General features: G+C 41.0%; 1 protein-coding gene across 3 annotated transcripts in view; it reads left to right on the forward strand.

Annotated features, from left to right (window-relative positions):
• Positions 1-25472, forward strand: part of IMMP2L (inner mitochondrial membrane peptidase subunit 2) — a 706765-nt gene extending 681293 nt beyond the window's left edge. For all 3 annotated transcript variants that reach the window (XM_033088452.1, XM_033088454.1, XM_033088453.1), the window contains one exon: positions 24820-25472. In XM_033088452.1, the coding sequence (XP_032944343.1) occupies positions 24820-24939 (120 nt within the window). In that variant the 3' untranslated portion in view covers positions 24940-25472. The remainder of the gene's footprint in view (positions 1-24819) is intronic.
• Positions 25473-25946: the final 474 nt, after the last annotated feature.

The raw sequence follows: 25946 nt of genomic DNA on the forward strand, positions 1-25946 counted from the left end.
GACCCACTATTATATTATATTATATTATATTATATTATATTATATTATATTATACCTGGTCTTATTTTAATATAATATAAGACCAGGTCTTATATTAATTTTTGCTCCAAAAGACACATTAGAGCTGATGGTCCAGCTAGATCTTATTTTCGGGGAAACACGGTAGCATAAAAACCACGAAATATTCAGGGATAAATTTAACAAAAATATGTAGAACACTTATACTCTGAAAACTACAAAATACTGCTGGAATAAATTGGAGAAGGCCTAAGTGGAAAAATATATTATGTTCTTGGATTGGAATTGATATTGTTAAGATAATAATTATAGGTGATTTGGTTTACAGATTTGATGTACTCCCAGTCACTTAGATTTTAATATTCATGATTAGCATTAGTTGTTTTCCTGAAAGTATTGTCTATGATATATTTGTCTTTTTATTTATAAATAATTGCTGAATCAAAAGTTTATGTGAACATATACACACACATACATATATACAAATATATAGGTATATATTGAAGCCAAATAAGATGAGAGCCAAAAGAATCCAGATCTGTGTCCTAAATTAATCAAATATGCTACCTTTCAATTAAAATTTAGAAATCTTTCAGCAACATATTTTATTTGACTCTGTAGATATAGGAATAAAAGTAGAGTTAGTGCGCTATGAGAGGAGATGAAATCTGGCATCATTAAAACCTGGGCTTAAATCCTGCTTTGCAATTGTGTTATCATTTGAAATCTGTCTATCATCTTTACTCTTCCAGTTTCTCATATATAAAATGGGATTAACGTTTGTCATCAAGTTTTGCCCAGATTCAATGAGATAATATATGCAAAGCACTTAAAAATAATGCCTGACACTTAGTAAGTACTAAATAATTGGTAGCTTTTATGATTATTGATAAAGATAGTAACCTGCTATTGGGGCAGTAAATACTACTATATATACTACCTTATAGGAATACCCAGTGTTCACTGTAATTGATTTATAAAAATTGCAGCATGATAGTTTAAAGTGGATAATAACTTTCTCATATGAATTTTGTAATAAATGGTCATTACATTTCTGTTTAAGATGGCTTCAAAATGGCCTCAAGTGCATCAGAAGTGGAACATGCCATGTCATAAAACAGAAAACAGATTCCTTAACTATAATACTTCATAATAATTTAGATCAGTTAAAATAGATCTGTTAAAAGACAAAACAAAACAAAACTATGTTGCAAGGCTTGTAAAATGGATAGAAATATTTTGCAAACACTCATTTGATAAGACATTTCATTCCCATTTCCCCAAAATGAACTTATAAAAAATTAAATTATACATATTATATCAATACACAGAAGTACTAATATGCTGACCAGACTAAATAAGCATTTAATACTGGATTTGCTTCATTCTTAGAATTAATGGGTGGGCTTTTGTTTTGTTTTGTTTTTGAACTGTAGAGGGAAGGAGAGAGGTTGAAATAAATGACCAGGTAAGAAAGTCCAGTGTCCAATAGAGAACCTAATCTGAAGTCAAAGGGGTAGTGACATAAAGGATTGGAGATGTCAGAGTGTTGTCAAAAGATTTCTGGCAACCCCGACGGCCGGGTGGTTATTGACCTGGAAACCCATCCATGGGTAATGTCTGAATACTGGACACACACTCTCTGTGCCGATATTTGTGAGGGTTGTGGGGATTGGTAGGTAGGACCTGTTGATATGAAAACCTGGGACTCACCAAAGCCAGGCAGAGTGTACAGGCAGTGTGAGGAGGGATGTGTGTGGAGGGGGAGGGGAGGCCTCTGGTCCTTGTGAAGGGGACCAGAGCTGAAGTCTCAGTGCTGCAGACTGGCGCTCTCAGAATCAAGAAGGGCTTCACGTAAGAGAACAGTGAGAAAGTCCACTTTGCGGTGATGGGTGCCAGGTCAAAGCAGAAGCAAAGAAAGCTTGGGGAGTGCATTCATTTTGTACGATGCATAACCAGTTACCACTGTCTTAGTGCCTCAAAACAAGTCATGTTTGTCATCTCTCAGTCCTGTGGGTCAGGAATTATGGCTGCCTGAGCTGGATCCTGTGCTCAGGGTGTCTTAAGACTGGAATCAATGTGTCATCTGGGCTTGTTGTCATCTGGAGGCTTGACTGGGGAAAAATGTTTCCAAGCTCAGCCTGGTTGTTGGCAGAATTCGTTTCTGGGTGGTTGTAAAACTGAGTCCTCTGGCTTCTTATTGGCTATCAACTGGAGACCGCCATTAGGTCCCAGAGATAGCGATCAGGTCCCTACTATGTGATCCGCTCTGTTGACACTTTACAACATGGCCATTTGCTTCTCAAGGGAGAATCCCTTGCACTCCAGTTGCTAAGACAGTCTTATATAATAGAATGCAATCATGGAAGGGGCATCCCATCACTACTTCCATATTCCCTTAGTTAGAATAAAGTCATAGGTTCCACCTGCCGTCCAGGAGAGGGTAGCCATGCTCAGCAGATGGGGACCCTGGGGCCATCTCAGAATTCCTCCTACCTAAAAGAATGTTCCTGGGTGTAATAAGCCGTTGATCCTGATATGCAAGTTACTATTCTAGGCCCTATTTCTTGGGATATTGGAAAGGATGGGTACTTCAGGACTCAGGTGGGACCAGCACAGGGTCTAGGGCAGAATTGTTTCTGCAGCTGAGGTCACTTCTCAGTACAACCCCGAGAGGCTTGGGAAGCTGGACAGCGAGGAATAACATGAGGGGAAGAGTATGGGAAAGAGTAAATGCTATTTCTTCTGTGGATGCCAGTTTTTATCATCTCGGTATTAGACCAAATTAAGGTCACCAAGAATAAGGGCTTTTAAGTCCCCTCACTTTCACTACTATAGTTTATAGACACTTTGCTGACAGCTGTCAAAGCACTCTACCTTCACTGAAAATCTATAAAAACAATTACCATGTCATGAGCATTGACTTAAAATACGAATTCAAAATATTTCTCAAAGTAGCTCGGATGGACACAAGGCCACAGACGATTCAGGCATGTTCTGGTCTCTTTCGATGTGCTTTCTATACATGTGGTTCTATGTGCTTTCGTATTTGTGAAACCATTGAATGAATTGCAAATATTATAGATTTGAATTAGGCAGCATCTTATGACTAGAATGGTGTCGTGGAAAGATGAGACAGTGAATAGTGGATACACAGAGTGTATTAGTTGTGATTAAATTTAATTATGTAACAGAAAATCTATTTGGTTTCTCCCCCTCTTAAGAGTTCCAGTGCTCCCACTGTCTTCCAGCCCTGACCTCCTTAGGGCACTATGTTTAGTCCAAAGAGCAACTAATGTTTCTGTGCCCGCTGAGCTTCTGATGGCATCCTCACTTCTGAATTCTAGAAAGGATGAAAGGGGAAGGCAGCAGTGGTTAAGGGCGAGAGTATCTTCTCAGTTTCCTTTTAAAGAGCCTTCTGCGGATGTTCCAGCCATTAGCATCCATTTTCATCTCATTGGCCAACCTTGTTTACAAGGTTGCTGGTGTATTGTCACAGGAGGAAAATCAGGGGTATTGTAATCAAGAGAGAATGAATGCTGCTAATGCAAGTAGAGTCTGAAAATACACTAGGGAAAGGATATCCATCCATCCATCCATCCATCCATCCATCCATCCATCCTTTTACAAGTCTAGATTCTAAAGGTAGAGTTACAATGAAACAATAAGTCTCATAGAGTTAGAGGTAACTACTTGGTAAGAATTGTTAGCAAGGGATAACAGTAGCTTATGTTTTGTATTGAGATGTAACATTCAAATCTCAATAATGACTAAACCTATTTATTCCATTAGGTAGCAGTTGTAGATGATGGATTTGACTTCCCTTTGGAGAGAACATTATTTTCAGTGTATTTTGCAATCACATCCTGGTTCTCTCTGCCAGTATAGCCAGGGACCTCAAGGTGGAGAGTTTGAATCGGAGCTTGATCGTTGTATCTGCTCTGGCATTTAATTCCCAGGTCCTGCTGCCTCATGAAATTTTAATGATAATTTCTTCGCATGGAAATTGCTAATGATTTAAAATATTGAAAGGCACATTTTTTATAATGACTGCTTTGACAAAGATTAGCATATAGTGACATATACGATTGGCCATTGTATTTTAGCAATAAAATATTTAAGACTCCCAAATTATTAAACAAGGCAGCTTGTATGTGTACTCTATACAAAGATAACATGCTGTGTTTAGCAGTTTCCTTCCAAATGGTATTCACAAGTAACTCTTTTGAGATAATTTCTTAAGAATCCCTTCCGTTTTCATCAGTTTTAGCTAAAATTCCAACCATAGAATAACAGTGTAAAACAACAAAATATTTTGTTGTGGTTCTATTGGAGTTTCCTTCTAACTGCCCAGTAAGATAAATAAGCCATTCCTTTAGGGGGATGAATATTTTAGTGTAAAGTTAATACTTTTTTAGGTTCTCCTATGTTTATGGTCATGCCACAATCGATATGCTTCAGGTATAATTGTTGAATCCCCTATGGATCCACCTATATCTGCTTTTATCCCAGCGTGTTTCCATTTTAACCGTTAGGATATGAAATACTTGTAAAATGCTTAGCTGAAATCAAGGTGCACCTCTTAGATTTATAGTCGAGATACCTTGTCACAAAGGAATTGAGGGTAAGTTGGCGGAATGAGTTGGCAGCAAACTTATAGCTGCTTCTGGTTGATTTCATTTCCCCAAGTGCTCACCGACCATTTGCATAACAGACTTCAGTTGAATTTCCACCCTTACACTTTTATGGTTGTCTCCTAGGCGTCTAATGCTCTTCCCTCAGGCTCCATTGTTGTCGGTTGGCCATTTCCATCTGGATTTCAAATGTAGTACATGCAAAATGGAACGCATATCTGTGCCATATCGTTCTTCTAATTACCTATAGCACCTCGTTTAGCTAATGAACCAATTACCCTCTCAGTCTCCCCAGATCAAATTCATAGAATATTCCCTTTGTCCCCAGCTTCCAATAAGCTTTCTAATATCTGTTTTATCTGTCCCCTTTCTCCTATCTATGGTCCTTATCTCAGTGCAGGTGCAATTTCCTCTTGCCTCCACTCTTAGAGGTGACTTCTAACTACTCTCCCTGCCTACAGCCCCTTCATTCCTCTATCGACCTGACATACCAGCCAGATTGGTTTTCCTGAAGCACAGCTCATGTCATTCACTAAGAAACCTCCGTGCTCTCCATTAACGAAGGAATAAGGTCCAGACCCATTAGACAGGAACGCAGGCACTCTGGACATAGCCCTCCTTCATGGCTTATAGAATCTTCTGTGCACACCACGTGCCTTTTGTCACCAGTGCTTGCTCACTCTTCTTTCCCCCACCCCTATCTCTGATCATTCAGTAAGGGACAGTGCAAATGTTGATGAAGCTTTTGGAAAGTAAATTCTTCTTCCTCCAAATGATCCTGATACTCGATTTACCTCCCACATAACACAAGGCCGTCCGAAGGTCACAGCTATAGCAGACTATTAGCCTTTGGAGAAAGAGATTTCACCTTATTAACCTTTGCAGTGCCCACAGTATGTCAGCTGTGGAATATATCGTTCATCTTTTGTCTCTGATTTACATCCTTAATTGGGAAGCATCATTCTTAATGATCAATCTAACTAGGTCGTGTGTGTCTTCTTTTCGTAATTCTGTTGCTTCTGAGTGTGTCTACCCTGTTAGCTTCGTGAAATAAGTACCCTATGTTATGACACTACTCTCAGGTTTGGACTATTTCTACAAATACATCCCTTTCTATCATGTACTGCTGCTCCCTCCCCATCTCTTAAAAAATGTATTTAAGAATTTCTTTAACCTTCGAGACTATTATTTATTCTTTATTAAGATGAAATTCACATGGCTTAAAATTAACTACATCAAGGGAACAATTCTGTGGCATTTAGTACACTTACAAGGCTGGGTACCTACAACGTCTGTGTAGTTCCAAAACATTTTCATCACCCCAGAAGGGCAACCCCATACCCATTAAGCAATTACTCCCTGGCCATGACCTTTCTGTCTCTATGGATTTACCTATTCTGGGTATTTCATCTCAATGGACTCGTGCAATATATGACCTTTTGTGTTTGTGTTATTATTTTTTTTTTCACATAGCACAATGCTTTTGAGGTTCATCCATGCTTATGTATCAGTACTTCATTCCTTTTTACTTGGTTAGGTAATGTTTTATTGTATCTATTAGGTTGGTGCAAAAGTAATTGTGGTTTTTGCAATTATTTTTAATCTTTTAAACTGCAATTACTTTTGCACCAACCTAATACATACAATATCAGCATATATCACATTTTGGTTATCCAGTTATCCATTAATAAATTTTGGGTTCTTTCCACTTTTAAGTATTGTGAACAGTGCTTCTACGAACATTCATGAATAGTATTTGTTTCCAGTATATTGGAGTAGAATTGCTGGGTCTTTTTTTTTTTTTTTTTTTAAGGAACCACCACAACATATTCTCTCTCTGTCTCTCTGTCTCTCTGTCTCTCTCTCTCTCGTTCAGTCCAGAGTATCTTTTCACACAGCTTTAATAATACCCAGGAGGTCACATGTATGCTTCTGTGTTAGATCACATGCTCTGATTTACAGGCAGTTAAGGACCTACCTAAATCCTAGACTTCATTTCTCTTCCCCGTAATTTTCCTGAGACTGACGACCTCTCCTCTCTTGGTTTTCTTGTTTGCTTGCTTGTTTGTTTTCTGCATTGCCTCTTTTCTCTTTTGTATCTAACGTTATCTAGGTTTAGAACCTCTTTATCCTGTGGGCGAGGTTGCCAAACACTTTCTTCGTCGTCTCCTTTACAGTGTGCTCTGTCCCTTCCAAATAATTCCAAAACTGCAAGTCACCATCTCTCTTCCCATGTGGCATTTCATTCTCCAGCCTCTCGATGTGGCTTGGGCTTCTCACCACATGGTGAACTCAGAGTCACCACGCTGATGTGATGGCTAGTCTCCAAAAGGCGAGAAGAAAGAGCTGCAGGTCCAGTGAAGTGCTGTGCTCAGAACTGATCAGTCACAGGCCACTTTCCCCAGGCAGATTCAAGCAGGTAAAGAAACAGACTCCATTTTTTGTAGGCGGGGGGATGGAAAGATTACATAGCAGAAGAGCATTTGGGTTGGGGTGTATTTTTGTGGTTATCTATGAAAAATACAATGTGCCACAGGTAGTTTGTTTACTTATTAAGAAATAAGTAGAATTGTTTATGTATACAAGCTATGACTATATCATAAAAGTGTACAATTTTAAAAAATGATTTTTAAAGATATATTCCTATGAAATAAAAATATCTAGATTTTAAAATAATCAACGTTATGAAATATTTTTCCTGCTAAAATTACTAGGTCTGTGTTGTGGGCCATGCTTATTTAGTCGTTCCTTCCTAAACTGGCCTTATGTGGGTAATGTCATTATTTTTGACATTCTATTATTTCTCTATGAAGAAAATATTTGTGTAGTGCCTACGATGGGTAAAATGTTACACTGAGTACTTTGAAGAGCAAAACAGATGGATTAGATGTGGATTCTGCCTTAGAGGACCTCAAAGGCATCAAAGGAAGATAGCACATAACTGTATAAATAAGGTGACGAGAGAGACATCAGATTGGGGGTGGAAGAGAGTCATTTTATAAAGGCTTTATGGAGCCTATTGCTGGAAGCCTTGGAGGTGGTGATAAAGAACTCTTAGAGGAATGGCAGGAGCAAAGGCATGGATGGAGAGTAACCAGGCAACAATTGTGACTACTTCCAGTTGGTTGTAGTTGAGGGCAGTGGTTCTCTAGCCTTGGTAGTCACGGAAGTCACCAGGGACAACTCGTGTAGGGTATATGGTGAAGGAATAGTTAGAGAAAAGAGTGGAAAGGTCAGTAGGTGGGTTTAATACTGTGGCAGGTCCTGAATGTTATGCTGTGTATCTTTTATTTATGTTAGTAGGCAGTGAAGACTACATCATGGTTGAAGCCAAGGTTAGAAAATTCATCTAGACCAGTGTGTATAGCAATTGGAGCCAAACAAGGTGGGAACTGAGGAGTTAGGTACAGAGGAAGTCAGAATCCATCTCTGGATGGTGGCAGTGAGAATGGAAAGGAGCAGAGGGACGCAAGCAACGAGGAACCTGGCAACAAAGTAGAGGGGAGAGTGTTGATGCAGAAACAGAAGTCTAATTATGACTCTTAAGGTTCCCGTTAAAGCTGGATGAAAGGGAGACCCCCAATCTAGAAGCCAGGGTAAGATATCCACTTGGGGAAGTGATGATGAGATGCTGCACTGCGTATGTGGCATCTGTATAATGAGGAAGATGTCCCATTGGGAATGTCCTGAAGGCCACAGCGAATCAGGTGTGCAGGTCAGAAGGAAGGCTGAGGCTGGAAACACAGACTGAAGGGATACTGGCGGAATAGCAGGAGTTGAGATATGACAGTAGATGAGTTCACCTGGGGACGCATATAAATAGAAAGATGTAGAAGACATCACTTCAGGGGATACCTATATGCGGTGAACAGGTGTGTAATAAGAAGGCAGCAAAGCTGTGTATTGTGTTCAGAGCACTAGGAAGAGAAATAGGTCGTCATTGGGGGTGACTTGCTAGCAGGGAGTGATCAGCAGGACTGAATAACACACAGGAGGATGGAGACTGAAGACAGACTGAAGCCCCTGGAAATGTTGGTGATTTAAGAATACAATTCTGTTAAGTAGTGAAAACAGAAGCCAGCAGGGGTTAGGGTACTGAATGGGTCAGTGGTCAGGAACTGGTGCCATTTATAATTCAGCGCTATGTTGCTAAGAAAATTTATTCTTCCAATGGACCTTTTAACTGGTATTGAAAAGCTGGGAGAAAATCAAGAGAATATTGCCCATTTACCTAAAAGCAATTTCTTTGTGATTTGTCATACATGTAACTTAAAGCAACAGTGGAGTCCCCTATTCTACTTTTGTTCATTACTGCAAATACCTTTACCAGAGGCAGAGGTCTCTTAGGGATGTTACCTTAATCCAAAGGATTGTGTTTTTATTGAGCTCATCTGGTATGTGGAAAATCTCATTCAAACTTCAGCTCTGTATAAGAAAATGAAACATAACAACAACCATGTTTTACTGCTATTGTAGATAGAGTTTGTAAGACGGAAATTTATTGGAGCAAGATGTCTTGCAGTCATTTTTATACTTATAAACCAGTGTCACAAGCTAACCAAATACAATTTCCCTCAAAGGCATAACTCCTAATTGGACAGTTAACAATGGGACACAGTACCATGTTTCCCTGAAAATAAGACCAAGCCAGACCATCATCTCTAATGTGTCTTTTGGAGCAAAAATTAATCTAAGACCAAGTATTACATTATATTACATTACATTATATTATATTGTATTGTATAAGACCCGGTCTTATATTATAGTAAAATAAGACTGGGTCTTATATTAATTTTTGCTCCAAAAGATGCATTAGAGCTGATGGTCTGGCTAGGTTTTATTTTGGGGGAAATATGGTAGATGGGAAGGGGTTTGGGGGCAATGATGAAAAATGTGAAGAGATTAAGAAAAACAAATTCGTAGTTGCAAAATAGTCATGAGGATGTAAAATAAAGCATAGGGAATATAGTCAATAATATGGTAATAACTATGTATAGTGCCAGGTAGGTACTAGCCAGGGGGATCACTTCTTAAGTTATGTAAATGTCTAATTACTATGCTGTACACCTGACATTAATACAAAATAATATCAAATGTCATCTCATTGAAAAATTCAAAAAGGGGGGAAAAGCAAAGGGGAATAAAAGGTTCAAATCTCTAGGTATAAAACAAATCATGGGGATGTAATGTACAGCATGGGAATATAGTCAATAATACTGTGATAGCGTGGGATGGTGTCAGATAATTGCTGAACTTCTCATGGTGATCACTTCTTTAGATTTATAAATGTGGAATTGCTATGGTGTACACCCAAAACTAATATGATACGGTATGTCCTCTATATTTAAAAAAAAAATCTTTTAAAAAAGAAAAAACAAAATAAAGACGTTATCAGAGATGACCAGCCATTAATTTTCCGAGTCTGGCTCCCAACGCCGTTGTCTGACTCTGGAACCTGCGCTCGTTGCACTCTGCTCCCGACATTCACTGCAGTTGTCTTCCTGGGCTGTCTGCACGTCCTGGTGCTCCAGGAACGCAGGCGGTGTGCTGAGTTCTCAGGGCTGGTGAGTAGAGAGGAAACTCTCTTTGTGATGAGTGTGAGTTGAGATACTTCCTCCATCCCCTGGAATTAAAAAATACCTTTAAGGTAATAAAACACTTGTCTTTTCCGGTTTAAGAAGACATGGTAAATCAAAGTGCATGTGTGGGGGGAACACTTAAAGGAAAAGGAAAGCTAATTGGAATTTAGTTTCCAGTGCCAGTTAGGACTGGGTGCAGTGGGCTAACTCTAGCCAGAATTTGCGTGAAAAGACTTTACTCGGAGGCAGGACGGGCTCCACTCCTGGTGCTCTGTGAATACCTCCTGCCACTCCACTTTGGTAGAGGACGTGATTAGTGGCGGTTTCTTAACAGTGGGAGGTGGCACAGAGCATGCTTGGAGACAATAGCCCCAAGGAGGCTGCAGCCTCCACCATCTCTAGGTGAGCCTTTCACTCTGGAGTGATGCAGGGGACAAGTTGCTGAGTGCAGAGGTACGTTTATGAAGGGCTGTGGACACGCCAGAGGTGCGTGACCTGGGCGGAGGCTTCGTCCTCGCTGCTGGCAGTGGACAGAAGGAATACCTAGGCCGCGCAGCTCGAGCAGGCAGCAGTGGGGGGGCGTCCCACCACGTCCGCACAGACGTGCAGAGGTAGTTAAGACCAGCGCTGCCGGCACAGTGCGTGGAAGGCAGCAGCTCTCATTCTCTTACACTAGTGGCCACGTGTATTGACCACTAGTATCCTATTATTCAGTATACTAGTATACTAGTATTCAGATGAAAACGTGCTACTGTATGCTGTTCGCTCAGGGGGTGCCGTGGACAAGAGGAAGGGTCCCTGGGAGGAAGGCTCCGTGTTCACTCTAAAGTAGTTTCCAGGCTAGGGTGGAGGTGGCCCACTTTCCCTCTGGGTCCAAACTGTGGCATGTTCTGTCTTTCCAGAGAAGTCTTCCTGTGGGAGCAGGATGAGCAGAACTATGAAGAGAGGCTTTCTCCTTAGGGAAAAATGATTTGTGGAGGTTTAGCTAAAAACTGTATTGATAATGAGGTACCCTGATGTACTCTTAAGGGTTCCATTCACTCAGGGGGAAACTCTGAGGCCAACTTTGACCGAGATCTTTAAAGACCCCTGAAGGGTGACATGAGCCTTTGTGCAAGGAGAGGCAGTCTCAGAAGCCAGGGCTATCGTCCAGCACCTGTGTGAGAAAGCCCGAGTCGGTGACAACCTGCAGTCCAGCTCACAGATGGAAAAGACTAAAACACGGTAGTTGAGAAGGATTCAGAGATCACTGGGCATGAAGTAGAAAAGTCTTCCAATGGGTATGCTAGGGTCTCTGTTTTTGCTTTCCTTTTAGCGTTGATAAGGTCGGAGTTGGTATGATACGCTTCTATGTAAAACTCTCAACGGTTTGGGAAGCTTTAAAAGAATGCATTTTGGGCACAACTTTGCAGTCAGTTTCCCTAATTCTTACATAGTCTAATGTTTCTTTTCCATGTAATGTTCATCTTAAACAGCAAATTATAAAAGGAAAGGAAGAATGCAGTCGATTTTCAAGTCAGTCAAGGAAACAAAAAATTGACAGTTGCCTTTCGTATATAAAGAGCGCATTTACTAAGCATTTGCAATGCACCCGTATTTCATACTTTCTTAAATCCATGTAAGAATGTCCAAGCCTGTAGAAAAATGTTGTAAGAGTTTATTAGAGTTGATGTGAGCCAAACAGAGGATACACGTGGAAGCAAGATCTCAACAGACTGAGGAAAACGCTTCCCAGAATGACAGTTTGCAGTCTCTTTTATGCCTTTGGAATGAAGGGAGGTAAGGAAGATGACATGAACATGGGAGAAAGCAAGGTGGGGACGGATTACAGGCTGGTTAACAAGACTGTCATGTCCCGGTGACGAGAAGGACAGAGTGCAGTGCATCACTACTTCCGACTCACAGATGCACAGCAAGACTTTGGGGTCGGGAATTATCTGTAGCTACAAACAACACAGAACAGATCTTGGATGTCAAAAACACAGTTGAAAGAAGTGATGTTTCTGACAGATCATTTAAAGGGCATACCGTCTGTCTATGCCTTCAGGTGATCTCAGTACTTACCTTGGGCGTAAGTTAGATCTCGGCATGACATACAAGCCTAGTTGCCTGAGTCTCTTGCGGAACGATGTTCACCTAATTGTCAGCAAGTTGAATCATGCTTCTGCCTTTTGGGGGGTACGTGTTACAGTGGACCTGGCCCATTTTGATACTTAGATACAGCAAGATTTTGGGGTCAGGAATTATTTGTGAGACCCCCTGTGAGGAATAGCTTGGAGAAATTTACTCAGATAAAAACGGAGCTTCCCTCACAACTTGGAACACTACCTCCTCCCAGGGAGAGCTATGTAAGCGCCCTTTCTTCTTCACTTTGGCCCCCAGAGGCTAAGTACCAAGTGTGGCACTCTTCCACAGCAACGATCTTGACCCTTGTAAGCTGTCACTTTTATTTATCTTCTTTTGTTCCTTATTGGTTGTTTTGTAAACTTCTTAACTTTCTTTTTGAAAGATGGAATAGAAGAGGGATGGGAAGTGGGGAGAGATGGTTAGATGGAGACTGAAGGCCAGATAACCGCCCATGTGAACAGAGGTGTGGGGACAGAGCCCCAGAAAGCAGTTTCCAGGCTCTCGGCCTCACATAGAAAGGTGCTGGCTCAGGTAGTAGATGGCCATCGACTGTGATCAAATGGCCATCAGCTGTGGCTAGTTGGCCGTCAGCTGTAACCAGTGAGCCATTGGGCACTAATATAACTGCCGTGGCTACGCTAGCAGAAAATGGGGGCTAGCAAGAAGATGGTGGCTGAGCTAGCAAGAGTAGATTGCAGAGAGAGAGGCGGAGGCCACCAGCGAGAATATAGTAGTATGACTCCCCTACCTATGGCTCCGTGGGTGTTCCTTTTTGGCCTCACCCTATCCTGCGTTCTTATGTGGGGAGCGGGAGCTGAGACCCCACAGGCTGCCCTGCATGACAGAGGTCCTAGGGCAGAGGAGTGGCTGCATCCACCACAGTGGCAGGGCTGGCATAAATATGGGGCATCTTGTCCCGAATGCTCTCTGACCAACGGCAATCCACTCCGTCATAGAGGCTGCCTGCCCCGTTGGCCAAAGTATGGTTTAAAACCATGTCAACAGCAATCAAAGCTTTTACACCTCTGACTTCATCTATTTATATGAACTGTTTACCTCCTACATAAAAATAGCAGGTGGAACATCAGCTACTAGAGAGAGCACAGGTAACCGAGGAGGCATCGGTCAGCATGTCATCCATCCACCGCCGTTTACCGTGGCTACTGTTGCTAACTATCCAAATTATATTCAAGCATTTCATCACCTGCTTAATCAAGCTGCAGAATGAGTAGTTTAGGCCACTTCAACTGCAGTGATTTGATTAGGTGGTAAAGAGACTGGTGCAGAGACATCAATCCTGGGCAATTAATTCATGAAAATTAGCTGCAGATGCCCTAGGGGCCTGCTTTGTATCTATTTTTGCATAAAATGTTGAACTAACTACTTGCCGAAGGTGTCTTCTGGGAGACTAGAATGATTATGCATGATTCTGTAGTTACCTAGAGAGACTTGTGAAGAGGCCGCGGAGTGACCTGACAATGCATTCCGATTAAAGCTAAGTCGTGAACAGGAAAATTGCATTGAAATGATTAAAGTTAAAATCGTTGGTAATGAAGGAAAACACTTGTGCTAGAATGAGGCCTTTGAAAGAAAGGGTCTCGTCTCGAATCTTTTCTAAAGCATATGGTTTTCCTTTTCCATTGCAAATATTAGGGTGTATCAGCCTCAATTTCAAAATGTAGTAGAGGACAAGAGGGCTAGAAGAATGTTCTAGATAAAACTTTGGCAGGGGATGTCACAGGAGAGGGAAGTCTCCAGGATCCGTTGGCGCCAGTTTAGCCGCGTCTGCCCAGGGGAGCCTTCCCAAGGCCTGAATGCACCGATTCTGCTCCCAGGGCACCTGGCTCCTTCGTGCTGTCCTGTTGTAGTTTGATGCTTTGTTTAAACATCTGTCTTTCCCGCCAGATGATACGGTCCTAGAGGGCAGGGATCATCGTTGTTATCTTGTGTATACTGCCAGCGTTTGGCAGGGTGCCCATCCCACCAAGGATGGAGCCCATAACTCTGATCCCACTGACCTTCTTTGGTAAATATTTACCTTTGCAGATCCTTACGGGTATTGCTGCTGCGTCTTCCACTTTGGAGGGCAGATGTGTTTCAGAGCTCAGACTTTTCGGATCTTGGGAAGGTGATGCCAGTGTCTATGAATAGCCTAGAAAACGAGGTCTACACCCTACGTAACATACCGCTCCTGGCAGAGTCTGGGCCGACTTCAGTAATCAAGCACATTAATATTCCTACAGCAAAAACGATGAATTGGCACACAGCGTGGATAAATAAAGACTATAATTGCATAACAGTTTAGCTCAGGGTCGGTTCTGTGACCAGGCAGTGACAAAAACTTGAATTATTTTGGAGTTGCACGTAAAGTACTGGGGGCCTGTGTTGCATCTTCCAGAAGGAAGTTCTCATCTAAAGGAAACTTATGGGGAGGAGGAGCCTGAGTCTTGTCAGTTCAGTTCAGAGCAAGAAAGCGGTGCTGGGTTTTCCTGGATGGGGACATGTTCCCATAGCTGGCACTGATGCTGGGTTCCCCACGGGAAGGGGAAATGGAAATGGTTCATCGCCCACAACAAAGCAAGCTTCCCATTGTGCCGGCACTGCCTCTGTATCTATTTACCTCACCGGTCTATTCCTTCCCCTCTGTTCTAACCTGTTTCTCCATTTTTCTAGAGCCTCCTTTCTCCCCTCCTTTCTTCCTAGTATATGTTTTCGCTCTCAGTTTAGCTCGAGGAATTTCTATACTTTCCTTGTTTGTCTTTGGCTGGTGACCCTTATGCCTCTCGTTCAAGCCAAGCTTTGCCCTCAGCGTGCCAGGTCGTACTTTCTGGAATGGAAGCAGCCTCTGCAGGGGATCTCGTTTAGAGGAGTTGTGCTTATCTGCCCATATGTGTAGAGAAGCATTTTGGGAATGTGCGTGGATGATAAATAGGCCACTGTTGTTTTCTTTATGACTCTTGTCTAGTGTATAAAATATGTTGATGACATTTCAAATCTGTATGTTAATCCACATTAAAAAATACAGTAGGTAGCATCATTTCTGTTCAGTCGTTTTAAAAATATCTTTTTCATATTTTTTAAACAGTGCGATTCCTTATTTTTCATATGCTCTTTGTTTTTTTGCCCGCCCCTATTTCTAATTCTGTTTGATTTACTTAGACCACGAGTCTGCTTCTGTGAGGATTCACAGGAAAGTTGACTTCTATACTGTTTGTTGCAGGCATGGTTTTGCCCTCACCTCCCTCCCTCCCTCTTTCCCTCTCACACTTTGCTTTTGAAGATGTGCCTTTGGTGGTATTGTTATTGGTGGTGTGTAATATTGACATTAGCCAAACCTATGGTGACCTCAGTGGTGTGTCAGGGAGGCCAGGACCTCTCTCTCTGTGCGCTGACCCCGGCACCCACTGCTAAAGGTGACCTTGCTGTCTCTCCTCCATGTGAGGAGAGCGTGGCCCCACTGGTGCTTGGCAGAATTGTGTTTTCCTGGGTGACTGACACCAAGACGCAGTGAGTTCCTCTCCTACTGTCTGGCACAGTGATGGTCTTCGCTCTCCTCCCGGTCATTGGAGTCCACTCCCCCGCCCGGGGTGGTGACCAGTGTGCAGTGCCCACCACACCCTCGATTGCTCGCGGGTGCCCAGTACTCTCTCCACGTGTCCCACTGTAGCGGCGTGTTGAGGGCACCGCACATGGTGGAGGCGCTACGTGAAATCCTGTGGTCCTCACAGTGGCCTACTCTGCACCCGTCCCAGGTCTCAGCAGTGGGGGATGCTAGGACGACCCCTCCCTGTGTGGTCCCACAGGCCAGAAGGAGCTGGGCGCTTGGTCGAGGCAGCGCAGAGAAGTGTTCCCTGGCCAACACAGCAAGCAGATTGGTGTGTATTCTGGAAGATTGTAATGTGGTACAAATAGCCCAAAGAGTGGTCAGTTCCCCAAATAACCACTGGGACTCATCCTGGGAGACTGGCGGTCGGTTGTGATGACTTTCTCTCCTTCTCATTATCGTTCTGTTGTGTTGCAGGTCAGAGGCAACCCAGACCAATTGCCTTTGCAATGTACTTTTTAAATTCTTAAGACATGGAAAATAGATCATAAAAATTTTAAATCTGTGCATTGCATGTAAATGTGCTTGAAATTCCCAACTGTACCTTTAAAAAATTCTTTTGTGACTGTATCAAAGAGCGCTATCAGAGCCCTTTGGTCGAAGCAGTTTACTGTCAGTCCCTTGTGGCAAATCATCCATGACGACGGAAGCTCTCATGTCACTTACTGTGTTCTAAGGTGCTTCCCAGGGCTGTTGGGAAGAGTGGTATCGTCTGGGAGGGCAGCATCCAGCGGAGAAGGAAGGTGGGCACAGCCTGTGCTGTTAGGTGTATGATGGACAGGCCCTCAGAGCCGGGCACTCGCACTGAGAAACCGTGACGACGTGACTAGGACGGAAGGGCGTGGGCATCAGACGGGAAAGCTGTGACTTCTCTCAGCTTCGGGAAGCCAGTGCTGCTTGTAGAACGGTGTTCTGCAGAGTTTGGATAGCGTTCGAGTTCGATTTGACTTTCAAAAATAATTGTGGGTGATTTAATATTTAAACATCATCTCACTGCTGCTTTGTTTATGTAGAAATTTCTCTCTCCTATGCTGCTAAGTGAATTCATCAAAGACATTTTATTTGCTAATAGTGCATATAAAATGTATTTGTATTTCCTTTTTAGAGAGCATTTTAATCAAATGAACTTGGAAGTTTTGTGTTTCATCTCATTTCTCACATTGGTCTTCTTCTGACCCCGGCTCTACTTCTGAATGTCTTGTCAGAAAGCTCTTTGCTCCCACAACAGTTGTCTTCTTTCTTCCTTAACTTTTTTCCTGTGTTTTCCCCTCTCTCCTACCTCTGGGCTCTGGTGCTTTTACTTGTCCTAGTCTTCTCCTTGCACGCCCTTTGTTGTGAAGTCAAGAGTTAGAAGTGTTCTGTAGACTCTAGGCCTATGAGAGGGCGTGAAGGGAACTCGAGTAATACACACCCATGACTCAGGCACCTGAAGGAGAGGCTGGCTCCTGAGGGCTGTGTCTACCAGGTACCAAAATAACTTCTCCGTAGAGCCAATTCAGTGGAAGACCAGTGATCCAGTATAAATTTAAACACGTGGTCCCGTGGCCTGGTGTGGACGATACAAATCAGGTAACAGCATTGATGACTTGCCAGCCAGTCATTCTGGTGTTGCCCAAAGCAGAGATCACTAAAGGGGGAGCAGGACTATCCAGGGCTGTGTACAATGATCCCCTGCATGCAAAACAAAAACAAAAACAAAACATTAAGTAGAACTTTGGATCAGAAAGATAAGAATTTAAGCTTTACTAACATTTAGTTTTAGGGCGTGTTAATACTGTGTGTGTGTGTGTGTGTGTGTGTCTATAGAGAGAAGGGTGAATTCTCAAATATTTTTGCTGATGGGGGACACAATCAAAATAGTCTGGTGACTCTTATTCTAGATTATCAATTCCTAGTCTGTGAGTAAGTTATTGTAAGAAGTCCATTGATACATGTGGATGGACCAATTTTCTCATTTAGTAGATACTGCAAATACAGGGATCTGCCAAGGGTTTATAATGGTTTATTCAATGTTTTGTTTTAAAATTTATGGTGATAATGAATTCTTTATGCCTAAAACCAGTGCATCCTTTGAAGGAGTCACAGTTACACATAGGACAGAACAAAGTAGAGGAGAGTCAAGTCCCAATAAAATATTAGGTTGGTTGCTCAAAGTTTCTAACCTACTGAAAAAATGATATATGTTTCTCTCTCTCTCTCCTCTAAATAACGGAAATGTTTGCTTTTCTTTTTGCCTCAATTTGTTCCTCTGTTACCCTACTTCGAGTGAGTATTGGACATCTCCCAGAGCCAGCCTGTAACACAGTCCTTTTAATTCATGCTTGCATTGGTGTGCTAGGGTTGCCAGCCATAACAAAACGCCACAGACTGCCTGGCTTAACAGAAATGTTTCCACAGTTCTGGAGGCTACAAGTCCAAGATCAAGTGTCAGCAAATTTGTTTTCTTCTGAAGCCTCTGTCAGTGGCTCGCAGGTGGCTGCCATGTTGCTGCGTCTGCACACGGTCATTCCTCTGTGTACATGTCCCCTGTAGCCTCCTGTTTCTTAATCTCCTCTACTTACAAGGATACCAGTCAGACTGGGTTACAGCCCCCCTAACGGCCTCATTGTATTAACAACTTAGGGCCCAAGATGTGCTTCTGGGGTGTGGGGATTATTTGGAGGTAAAGGCAGCGTTAGCTGCAGGCTCCGGAGAAATGTCTGCCCCACCTTGACGACCTGGAAGAACTTGAATTAGGGGCCTTGTCCTATAATGATGAGAGATGATCAGAGATGACCTCTTTTGACCTGTGTGCTGCGCAGGACAAACTTCTATTTGCTAAGCATCTGCTCTTCTCATCTTTCTGCAAGGACCCATTAGAGTCCTCAGGGCACCTGACCTCATCCCTAGCTCAGAGTGTCCTAGACACCCATGCCCCCTTTCTGTCTTGGAACCTCTCGTGCATGTGGGGTCGCTGACTCTCTCATGCATGTGGAGTCCCCATACATATGCATGTATCACACTTGGTTATTTCCTCTTGCTGATCTGTCCCATGTCTATTTGATTGTTAGACCAGCTGATAGAACTTCGGGGGTAGAGGAAAGCTTCTTCCTCCCTCACAGTTGGTGCTAGTTTACCTGATTTTTTATCTGATTCAGAAGCTGACTGTGTCCATGGGACAAGGAAATTGGGAAGGGAAAAGTCTGGCAATGAGGGATCATTTTTGCAAAAACAGAATGAACTCCATTCACATGTACCGCAATCTGATACATTCAGTCTTTGTAAGTGTGTGCCTCGACTCTGATAAGACATCTTATGTCAGGACGTCTTAGATTTCCAGGAATTTAACGTAATTTCTGGAACATATACCATATACAAATACAACATAAAGAAGGCTCGGTGTTATTTCTTATTTGACAGCGCTTCCCATGTAATTTTAACACACCAAAATCAGCCTAATTAGTTTAATATTTCTTTGCGTAAGGAGGGAAAACAAATATTTTGAGGTCTTCTAGAAGCTCTTCTGGAATACCCCAAAGTTATTTCCAGGTCAAGACTCTATAATTTAAATTTTGGGAATTTAGTGAAAATATATCAAAAGTTTTGGACATTTGACTAAATGGGCCATAAGTCATTAGGAAGCAATACTTAAATATCTATTTAACCAAAGTGACAAGACTTCAAAGACAAATACATAAGTTTGCATAATTGTTAGCAAAATTTAGTTCTTCCTATTGAGGAGGTTCATTTTTCTTAAGTAATCAAGGACTTAAGACAACATAAAACATAAAATTGTTTTGATAGGACCAAATCTTTGCTTTCCAGGTGGAAAAGTTTTTTCACAATATCAGGAGCAGACTAATAGTCCTTGTTCAGCAGAAGGAGAAAACCAAACTCAAAGTTTGCGTCAACTTGCTTTTGAATGTAAATTCATTCACTTATTTGATTACATTTATTTTCATCTTATTTATTTTGGATCATACATAAAATTTCCTTTCACAAGATTCCTTTTTCACAAACCATCTACGCCTTTCCTTCTTAGATACGGATTTGTCCTGTTCTTCTTTCCCATTCTGAGACCACCTCACTCGAGCACAGAGTTAATTTCTTTTCCATCAAAAATACATCTGTATATCTCATACTTTTTCCTTTTTGGCCAAAACATATTCTACTTATCTTGTATACAAGTTGTTTTCCTATTAATTTTTGTAGCTTAATTATATAAGACTTCTTAACCTTAGAACAAACTTAATTTCTAATGAAAACTAAGCTATTTTGAATTGTCTTTTACACCAGTCTTTAAAACAATAGGTTTATGAACACATATCATAATTACTAGAATTTTTTTAAATGTGGCACAAGACATGTTTGCTAATGGACCCAAATATCTTTGGTTTCTCCATAATAAACAAAAAGTAGATAAACCTATGTTCAGTAATTTATGTGTCATTATATTGTCATACTTGGAAATGTTCTAGACAGTCAATGAATACCCATCATTTAACTTAGCAAGCAAAACTTTAAAACATTTTAAAGTATACATACAATATAACCATTGTTAAAGAGTTCATGTAAAAATAAACTTTTATTCTACTTACATTTACTTAATTTATTTGCTTTGAACAATAAAGTTTAGATTACTCACAATAATTTCATCATACCAAGTTATTTTTCTTGCTGACAAATTTTATAACTGTTGGCGGTAAGGAATGTCCAAATCTGTAGGACATTTTAATAAGAGTTTATTTGAGCTAAACTGATGATTAACATCTCAAATTCTCTGGAGAAAAAAAAGTCTAGCATTTTCTTTTATGCATTTGAGATCACCCACAAAAATGTGAGATGCCTCCAGCCACAAACACGGTAACTCATGGCATTTGGCAAGCACTGCAGGAATAGGATTTCTCCATTACTAACAAGCAACAATGGTTGAGATGATAAAGACCCTTTCTGGGCTGGGGACCCTTATGATAAATACTCCTGAGAGTGGGCATGGCCAGACAAAGAGAACCAATAAGCTTTTTATGGCTTACCCAAGGCTTGAAACCCCAGTCGATTAGACTGGTTACCAGATATACCTAGGTAAATGCACCTTCCAGGTGGTGGAGACCAGAGAGAAAATATTCTCACTGGTCAGAAGGCCAAGCTCTTAGGACATATGACAAGACGAAAGGAGAGACACTAAATAGAGACAGAGAAAAACAGAATTAACAAAACTCATGAGGACTCATACCAAATAAGCAAAAGTCTTTAGCCTGAGATACCAAATAAGCAAGAGTCATTCGCCCGAGTTTCACAGATATTTTCTCTTGCCAATCTAAATTTACGAGAGAGAAAAAAATTCTCACCACTTTTCACTACCAGATCCTGCAGACAGAGATCTGGGCTGTGCTGACCTGGTCAGAACCCTTACCTTCTGCCGGCCGGTTTCAGAGGCCCCAGGGTCGCTTTATCTTCAGCAGTCAAGTTAAAATGCTTCAAGACAAATGGCAACGTGTCCAAAGATAAGAAAGAATGCCCACTGGCCCAACATAGGGCATTGGAGCTTCAAACAAACCAAAAAACAGTAACAGGTTTTGAATGAAAAAAAGAATCTTTGATATTAAAATAGAGGCATTTGGAGTGGGGAGGGGAAGCGATTTTTTAGAGAAAAATGAAAGCTAATAAATATAAAAGACATAACAATGTGGAAATCACTGTTTTGTAATCTTTGATGTAATAATTAAGACAGGATCATCGATGGATGTTAAAACTATTAGATGGTTTACGGAACAGCTTTCTTTGGAGAGCTGCAGTGAGAGGATTAGATGAAATGTTGACAGACAGGACATTTACATATTTCAAAATATCATCCCACAGATTTATTATCATGATGCAAGTTTGGCTCAATATCTGTAAATCAATTACCGTGTTTTCCCAAAAATAAGACTGAGCCGAACAATCAGCTCTAATGCATCTTTTGGAGCAAAAATTAATATAAGACCCAGTATTATATTATATTATATTATATTATATTATATTATATTATATTATATTATATTATATTATATTATATTATATATTAGACTGGGTCTTATAGTAAAATAAGACCCGGTCTTATATCATATAAGACCCGATCTTATAGTAAAATAAGACTGGGTCTTATATTAATTTTTGCTCCAAAAGACGCCTTAGAGCTGGTTGTCTGGCTAGGTCTCATTTTTGGGGAAACACAGTAACAGGATACACCACATAAACAGAATAAAAGATAAAAATCATATGATTATATCAATAGAGGCATAAAAATCATTTGACAAAATCCAACACCCATTTATGGTAAAAACTCTCAGCAAAGTGGGGATAGAGGGACCATACGTCAATATAATATACAATGGTATAGTACTGAGCCATAGAGAGGAGGAACTCTTACCATCTGTGACAACATGGATGGACCAGAGGATATGATGCTAAGTCAGTCAGACAGAGAAAGACAAATGCCAAATGATTTCACTTATATGTGGAATCTTAAAACAAACAAACAACACAGGAACAAACTCATCCATACAGAGAGCAAACCGATGGTCACTAGATGGGAAGGCGGGGTGAAAACAGTGAAGGGATTGAGAAGTACACATTGCCAGTTGTAAAAAGCAGTCGTGGGGATGTAAAGTACAGCATAGGGAATCTAGTTAATAATGTTAATAACTCTGTGTGGTATAGATGGGTATGAGACTTATCAGGGGGATCCCTCTGTACGTTACACAAATGCCTCATCACTATTTTGTGCACCTGAAACTGATATAATATTGTATGTGAACTGTAGTTGAGAAAAAAAATCCCACAGATGACTTTTAATTACAAAAGGAAAATGATTTGTTTACAGTGGAGAAATCTGGACAATATGACCTTAATCAAGCGATCAAACTTCTTATCACAACAATGGGACAACCTGATATTTTATGCCTCCTGATGTGCTGGAATGGGAAGAATACATTAGCAACTATATAGTATTCTTGCCAAGAATATGTAACTCGAATCCATTCAGGAAGGGAAAAAGATCAGGCAGTTACAGATGCAGGACATTTTTCGAGGCAGCTGGCCTGAACTCCGGATTAAAATGAGCTAAATATAAACTGAAGCAAAATAATGACAATTATGATACACGATGGGATCCTTGATTAACAATTTTAATAATAAAATAGCTATAAAAGACATTATTGGGACAAGAGGGAACATTTGAATGTGGACTTATATTAAATATTGTACTAGTATTAAATATCTTGCATATAATATATTGTATTCATGTAGGAAAAAGTCTTAGTTCTTAGGAGACATACATTGAAGTATTTATTTAGGGGAGAATTCAGTATGATGTCAACAACTTTCAAATTGTTCAGAAAAAATGTATATGTGTGCATATAATGACACATAGTGAGAGGAACGAATGCAGAAAAATGTAAGTGGTGAATTTTGGTGAATAGAGCTGTTTTCTGTACCGCATTTTCAGGTTTCCTATAGGTTTGATTTTCAGAGTAACAAGTTAAAGAAAAATCTCTCTTTATTGGGCCCAGGGGCTTCTTGGTACCCTTTGGGTTTATTTTGTTTGTATTTCAAGTTGTTGTGAAGGGTTTCTCTTTTCTTTTTTCTTTCAGCTTAATGTGTTTCTGGTTATCTTTGTGGAGTCTCTCCTGACATTCAGCTCTTTCCTTTGAGTCATGGACAATGTAATTTTTCAAATGCATATGCTAGTAATTAGAATAACTTCCGTGAAAGCAGTTGTTTGTTAATCTCTTTGGAGCTGCAATTTATAGGAAAACCATTTGAAAATAAAATGATAAATAAGATGGACATGTAGTGTCTGCTTTATTGCTGGCATTCAATAGATATGCTCTTAAACACGAGTGCATTTTGTAAGCTTCTAAATAGCATCAAAAGAGCTCAGAGCAACAGCAGTAGCACCAGTAGCAAAAGACGGAATTTCAGGCCCTGCCTCCAACCTACTGAAGGGTCATCTGTGAGGGCAGGTCCTTGGTCTACATTTGAAGCAGGTTTCTCTCACTCGTCTGTACACTGCAGCTCATGTTCCTAGTGAGCCCTAAGATGTCTTGAATTGCTCCTTCCTCCTCAGGGCTCAGCCTTAAGTCCTCCAGGAACAGGTTCCTCCTTAGCCTCCTCTTCTGTCCTGCTGTCTCTCTGCCGACGGGGGTCCTTTGCCATCAGCCATGATCTTTACACTTGGTTTCATAGCATCCCATTCCACCTTGCTGGCTTTCCCTTGGAATTCCATCTCTCTGTAAACCCTACTTCGTATTGCTCAGTCTACTTTCCATGGAGACACCCCATGCAACCTTACGTCTAATTCTGGCTGCTCATCCAGTAGGTGGGACAATGTTTTCTGCAAAAACCATTTTTTTTTTTAATGTCTCTCTGACCTTTCCAAAAAAGTCCCTCTCTGAGATACCAGGGACTCTGTAGGCAATTCTGAGAATGCAAACCAGGTTTACGCTTCCTGCACCCATGCAAGCAGGCTATTGAGGATGGTGGTGAAGGTTGCAGCCTTCAGCCTTCTGGATCTGAGCCTCTCATCCTTGAAGCCAGCTTCCACCGCCTGGCAGCTGTATGAGTGTTGGCAAGTCCTTTCACCTTCCTGACCTTAGCTTTCATATGCACAGTGAGAATAATTACCTCAGATGGTCACGAGGAGTAAAGGCTTTTGCAGGCACATATACCTAGAGAGGCACAAAGCACCTAGAAAAGGGTGTTTCGTACTTTTAATCATCATCATCATCATCTTTCCATGGACTATCCGTCCTGGATCAGATGCTGTTTTTAAGATATTAACGCTGATCCTTATAAAATAATTTCTCCTCTGCTTTCTTTGTGTCTCTCGTGGGTCCAGGTGTCTCTGGGACTTCTGCACGCCCATGCCACACACATCCTGTGGCCTCCAGAGCGCTGGCAGAAGCTGGAGTCTGTTCTTCCTCCAGAGCGCCTACCAGTTCAGAGCAAAGAGGCGTGACTGCATCACTGAGTTGCCACCAGCACCGATCACAGGAGAAGGAAGGAGAAGAGGAACCCCAAAGGGCAGAGCGTCCACCGAGATGATGCTGAGCAAGGACCGTCCCTTTCATGTTAAGATGATTTGTATCTTTAAAGAAAGAGTTTTCAAATATTAAATGGCACCTGCATTTGTGGTAAATTGTAATATCCTGTTGATTAATACCAAAAAAGAAACACAAAAAAGAAGCCAACCTTTCAGAATATGAAAATGTTATTCCCGTATGTCTTCTAGGGGCTAAATTTGTGATTTTGTTATGCTTATTCTGTTGATTGTTGGGTTTTGATTTTGGTGCTTGCTGCTGAAAGGATGTGAAAATTAACATTTGATGAAAGTAATTGCTGGAGTAAAGTCATTTACTCTTTAGATGGAACACGGAAAAACATATTACACACATCGTGATAGGAATAATATCGTAATTGACAGTATCTACAGTGTAGTGGCTGCCAGTTAGGAGAAACAGTAAACTGTGATGTTGAAATAAAACTGATTTGCTCAGGTACTGTTTGAGGTGTTTATCATTTCACCTGTACATCCATTAATGAGGAACATCTTGTCTCTTTTGGAAGTAAGGAATTAAAGTAATAGAGACCCGATTCTATGAATACTTCCATATAACCAAACCTTTCTTACTGGCCCTTTTAAACCAAAAAAAAACAAAAACAAAAAAACTTCTCAGTGATCTCATACCTGTTCACATTGATAAATAAACCCATTTATCAATATTTGGTCACTATTTGGTAAACTGTCTAAATGAAATAGAAAAACAACAACAACAACAAAACACTCTGGATAAACCAAGTTTGATATTTTTCCCCCAATGACTTTTCAGTGTTCATTCTGTAATACTGAAATCACCAACTGCAAAGTGGTGTAACATTAGCATAACAGATTCTGTAATTGTATAGGTACGGAGGGAAATCGCCAGCATGCTAGTCTATATTTATGAACCTTTCCTTCTTTGTTCC

Source organism: Rhinolophus ferrumequinum, chromosome 20, assembly GCF_004115265.2.
Source record: "Rhinolophus ferrumequinum isolate MPI-CBG mRhiFer1 chromosome 20, mRhiFer1_v1.p, whole genome shotgun sequence".
Taxonomy (NCBI): Eukaryota; Metazoa; Chordata; class Mammalia; order Chiroptera; family Rhinolophidae; genus Rhinolophus; species Rhinolophus ferrumequinum.